Source organism: Buceros rhinoceros, unplaced genomic scaffold (genome assembly GCF_000710305.1).
Source record: "Buceros rhinoceros silvestris isolate BGI_N320 unplaced genomic scaffold, ASM71030v1 scaffold4347, whole genome shotgun sequence".
Classification (NCBI taxonomy): Eukaryota; Metazoa; Chordata; class Aves; order Bucerotiformes; family Bucerotidae; genus Buceros; species Buceros rhinoceros.
In genome coordinates, this window is record NW_010420283.1 from 15,086 (window position 1) to 20,541 (window position 5,456).

At 51.5% G+C, this 5,456-nt stretch overlaps 1 protein-coding gene across 1 annotated transcript in view; it reads right to left on the reverse strand.

Moving 5' to 3' along the window:
* GTF2IRD1 (GTF2I repeat domain containing 1) overlaps positions 1–5,456 on the reverse strand; it is a 45,348-nt gene that overhangs the window by 3,923 nt on the left and 35,969 nt on the right. The window contains exons 23-24 of the mRNA XM_010139246.1: positions 4,325–4,372; positions 661–738 (exon numbers count right to left, since the gene is read on the reverse strand). Coding sequence (XP_010137548.1) covers positions 661–738; positions 4,325–4,372 — 126 coding nt within the window. The remainder of the gene's footprint in view (positions 1–660; positions 739–4,324; positions 4,373–5,456) is intronic.

The window sequence follows — 5,456 nt, forward strand, 5'->3', positions numbered from 1 at the left end:
AGCCTATAGCCATGGGGCTGAGATGGTGATGCTGCTCGGGGCATGATCCTGTAGCTGGCCCCTACACTCCCCCCTCCTGGCTGCTCTTCCTGCTGCACCTTTTCCCAACCATGGCTGGAAGGAGGGGTTTGCACAGCCTGCAAATGATGTTTTCATCACCTCTTCAATCTCCTGACCTCCTTTTTCAACGCTGCTCCAGCAAGCTTTTCCCCAGCTGTACTCCACACCAGGCTGCAGCTCCAGCCTTGCTCCCAGCTCAGCAAGCAGAGCAGGCAGGGGCTGGCTGCCAGCAGGCTGGCACAGGGCGGCCACGCTCAGCACACACCACGGCTCACACCGGCTCAGGACACGTTAAAAACGCATCAAGGGCTGACACCAGACTGAACAAATCCTGCTCCTCGGCTGCGTTTTTTTCATCCTCCCTCCCCTCACCAAGGATGAGCCGTCACCAAGAGGGTCACAGTCCCACCTGCTGGAACAAGACACAGGAGCATCCCTGGGGAGAGCCCATAATGTGCAGCAGTGGGACGGAACCTGTGCTGCAGCAGGCTGCCATGCGCGCAACCTATAAATAGAGGCCTTCAGTGGAATTAATTTTAACTACGGCTGCTGTCAGCAAAAACAAACTTGCCTGGCGATGCGTGCAGACGGGAGACTCACCGTATTTTTCATTGAAAAGCTCTTTCACTTGCTCTCGGAGAATCACCTTCTCTCCGAGCCTGTTGGCATCGTCCTCATCTGCAAAGCAAAAAAGGGCAGAGAATAACACCCCGCTTCTTTCTGAGCCCCTGGAAAGCCCATCCCACTGTCTCCACACATGCCCGTGTCTCTGTCCCCCGGCCCCGGTGCGGCGTGGGGACACCTCAGAGGCAGCTGCTCTGCACTTGCACCTTGCGTTGCCTTTTAGAGTCGTGCAGAGGAGCTATAAAACGCTGCCAAATCTGCATCTGCCACACGCTGCCATGGCTGAGAGCATTTTACATCCACTTTGCGGTGCTGTAAATGACTGCAAACTATGCAAAGCGATGGAGACTCAGGCCCTCAGTGCCACGAATGCTCCCACAAGTGATATCAAGGAATGAGATAGCACTTTTATAGCCGGGCTCCTAAGTACAGTATTGTCTTATAATATGCCATATAATCGGCTTGGCTTTAGCAGCTTTTTTAATTACCCTCTTTGTGCCAAACAGTTTCTCCTCCATTCTCTCATTTCAAATGACGTGTCTACGTCAGTAGATTTTCCCCCCAGCTATTCAGCATCCTCAGGGGGCTCCAGGAAAAATGACTGGGGTCAGCACCAGCCCCCTTTGATGCTTTTTCACCCCACAGGTATAAAGCACCAACTGAACGAACTGCATCCACCTGTCCCGGGGTCACAGAACTTCTTCTCCCAGAACTTCAGAATCATTTTGGTTGGAAGAGACTTTCAGGATCATTGAGTCCAACTGTTAACTGCCAGGTCCCCACTGACCCCTGTCCCTCAGCAGCACCTCCCCATGGCTGGGAAACCCTCCAGGGATGGGGACTCCACCACTGCCCTGGGCAGCCTAATGCCCAAACTAAACCTCCTCTGGTGCAACTTGAGGCTATCTCTTCTTGTCCTGTCACTCGTTACTTGGGAGAAGAGACCGACCCCCACCTCATGCCAACCTCCCAGAGGGGAGACCTCCCCACCACGAGCCTCGCCGCACCCAAGGCAGGCATCTCCACCCAGGCCGACACGCCACAGTGCAGGGGGAAATGCAGGACGGTTAAAAATCAAAGTGAGCACTGCAACCCTCAGCATGAGGGACCCAAGCACTCTCTGCCTCCCGTCTGCAGCTCTTTGACTTTGAGCAATCACATGATTTTCAATCTGATTTTGAGCAACCACATTTTTAATGTTTCGAGCAATCACACGATTTTGGGTTTAAGCAATCACATGGCTTGCAGTTTTGTTTTAAACAAGCTGAAAACCCGACACCAGGATTTTGAGCAACCACATTTTTAATGTTTCGAGCAATCACACGATTTTGGGTTTAAGCAATCACATGGCTTGCAGTTTCGTTTTAAACAAGCTGAAAACCCGACACCAGTCCCTGCCTCGCTGCACGGGGCCCTAGCGCCCAGCTCAGCACCCCGGGCAGAAACCGTACCCCTCGTCCACCCTGCTGCTGAGGGTCCTGGGAGGAGCTGTCAACCTCCAGTCTCCACACCCTGCTACTGCGGGGTAAGGTCTCAAAAAAGCCTCTTCTCCACCTGGAAAACCGTAGTTTTGTCTGGATAGGACCAGGATAACAAAAAAGGAGAAGTTTCTGCAAAGGAACCTCAGGGCCAAGTCGTGCTTCAAATCCAGAAACAGCAACAAAGCAGCTTGGGAGGGATGGAGCGAAAAATAAATAACATAGAAGAAAATCTAATAAATGAGGCCAAGGAGCTCTGATTTCAAGAGCCAAGACCTCACCCTGCGGTGGGGGCAAACCCTGCAGGCTCCCTCTGTGACTTCCTTGTCATTGATGCTCAGTTTCCGGGCTGTATATACACTCCCGTATGGATGTGTAGATGGTAGCAGACAAAAAAACACCAAAATTCAGTGTTCTCACTGGTTTTGTTCTCTGGAACTGAAAAATGCAGCAGCTCTCCCCTTTCCACCATGCCCTGAGCAAGCTGAGTGCAAGAAACAAGATCCTGAGGGGGTATTTTCCACCTTGCAGGGGGCAGGACTCCCAAATTCCCATCCGAGGACACAAACAAATGCCATGAAAAACCTGGAACTGAGCATGCATAACAGAGAAGCCAGAGAGGAGGCTCCGGCTGGCGGTGCTTCCTGGGAACCTGCCCCTCTGTCCCCAGGCAGCTCTGGGCAAGAGGGATCTCCATCTGTCTTGGACTCGATCTGTTTGGGTTTGGGAAGTAATCGTCTCAAGGAAGCCCCTGGCACCCCTGGGATGTGCTGAGTCAAAGCAGGATTATGCACATGGCTGGCTTCAGCTCTGTGCTATAATTTTAAATGGTTTTTAATTAAAAAAAGTAGCCAGCTGATTGACTTCTTTCTTTCCCGATCCTACTTGCCTGACGTGAGGACCCCTGCGCTCCACAGGACCATACATACAAGTGGTCACAAGTCATATTCAGTAGTTACTAAAAATGGGGTTTAGGTGTCTGCTGTTGGTCAACAGGCTCCCAAACACCACCTATGCTCCCAATGACTCAAAAAACCACAAACCAAACCCAATTCTAAGGTATCCCATGGATAAATACTGGTTCTGTCTGGGTTGTGATGCCACACACCGAGCCCCGATCTCAGTGGTGAAGCTGCGGCACACCTGGGCAGAGCTTTCCTCGTCCCTGTGCCACCACCAGCATCCCGGGATGCTGCTCCAGGCACGTCCTCCACCCAGCCACTGCACTCAGAGTAACAACCTCTCCTTACCCGAACACCCATTGTGAAGCCTGTTTCCTTAGGAACACAGCCCCTGCCCAACACCCCCCACCCCCGCAGAGCGGCTCAGGTCCCTTCTTCAGGAATCCAGTCATGTCAAAGAAGCTCCCAGCCGGGGTCGGCTGCTGACAGCGGTCAGGATTTGGCCCTGAATCTTCTGAGTATAAATACACACCTCTTCGCCCTTCCAGCATCAATGGGTGCAATTCAATTACACCCCTGTGAAGATCCAGAACAAACCTGCTGACTTTACTGCGGCTATTCCACAGTAGCTCAGGTTTAAATACAGTTAGAATTAGCTCAACACACGCATGTGTTCAAAGCAGAGCTATAAACTGGTGGGAACAGGCAAATGGCACCTAGGCAGACGGCCAGAACCCCAGCTGATGGGACTAAGGCTGGATCAGCTGGAGATACGCCGTGCCCTGGCTCAGATACAGGCAGGCGAGCTCTTTACTCCTGACAATTAGCATATACGTTAAAACCCTGGAGCCTACAGGACACGCACCAACCCTGGCCCAGAGGATGTGTTAAAGCAAAGCAAAAAACCCCAGCTCAAATCTGTGCAAGCTCTCTCTGTGAATGGCAAGTGGATTTTCTAACAAATCGTTTGCTCAGACACATGGGTGAGCTGAGGATAACGTGGCAGGTTGGTTTGTCTGGAGCAGAACCGGCACCGGTGCCCAGAGGCTGCAGTGACGGTGCTTAGGAATACAGAGAGGATTAATAACAACAATAAAATACTGTTAAACATCATTCAGTTCTTGGTATCACAGGGAAACAGAGCAGAGAGGAAAAAAAATACCTGAACTTTGGGGGTTTAAGACATTTTCATTCCCGTATTAAAATGCAAGTGCATTTCTTGTCTGCTACCATCTACGATGCATCAACTGAGCTACGTACCATTCAAGGCAGCGTAGGCTTTTTCCAGTGACGTTATCCGTCTAGGGGCTACAGCGCAAGTTAAGACAAGAAAAAAAAAAAAAAAAAAGAGAGAGAAAGAAAGCTGCAGGGTATATTTTCACTAAGCCAAGAGAACCCAGACTTCTGCTTGTGATGAAATGTAGTCACAGCAAGAGGGGCTGCCCCAGGACATGGGAACACTCAGCATCGTCTCACTACAAGAACAAGGTAAGAGAGATGCCTGTTACATTCAGAGAATGAGAGAGCCATGAGTGCTGCAGCTTGGATTCTTGGTCACAAACAAAAGCAAACCCGAGGATGTCACTGTCTCTAGCGGCCTAAAATTCCTCCGGTCCTGAGGGTCCTCAGCACAGAGATGCTTTCAGTAGCTAAATAACAGCCTGGTGAGCTGGGTGGGTGGGCTGGGCTCTCCATCACGCACCAGGGACCCCTTTTGGGATGTGCTTGAGCCCACGAGCATCCCCTGAGCTACACTGCACTCCTGACAGCTCAAGGTCCACACGTGCCCAGGGATATGTGGCCGAACTGCAGCGTTTATGGCACATGCCAAAGCTGCAGCAGCAGTTGTGCTTTGTGGCCGCACTGGAGGAGAAAAAAAATATCTGAGGTTAAAGCAGATGAAAAGCAAACAGGGAAACTGTGTCAGTTCTGCAGCAATGAGGGGGGAACAGAAGAAAAAGGGATCCCTAAGGAGAGGCTGGTGCTCGCCACTGACTCTGAAGTGACGAGCGATATCAAAAAGAAATTAATTTCCTGGGGAAAAGCAGCAGCAATGGGGCTAGGGCCCAGATTTGCATGATGGGCGAAAGGAGGAATGAAGCGGCTCATCACACCAAAGCTAGCAGTCCTCAGGAGAGCCGGCAGGGGCAACGGGGGCTGCGGGTCGTGGCATCAGGGAGGCTCTTGCTGCCAAACTGCAGCACACGTGCACCGGGAAATTAGAGGGGATGGGGAGAGAGAGCAGGGGTATGTGTCCGAATTTGCTGAGCAGGGATATGAGCAATCTGAAGCAGCTCAAAATACACATCAAACATTTCAAGCAGGCTCAGGAAAGCAGCCGTTGCAGCACAGGAGACAAGAGCTCTGCCGATACCTCTGGTTGGGCTGCACA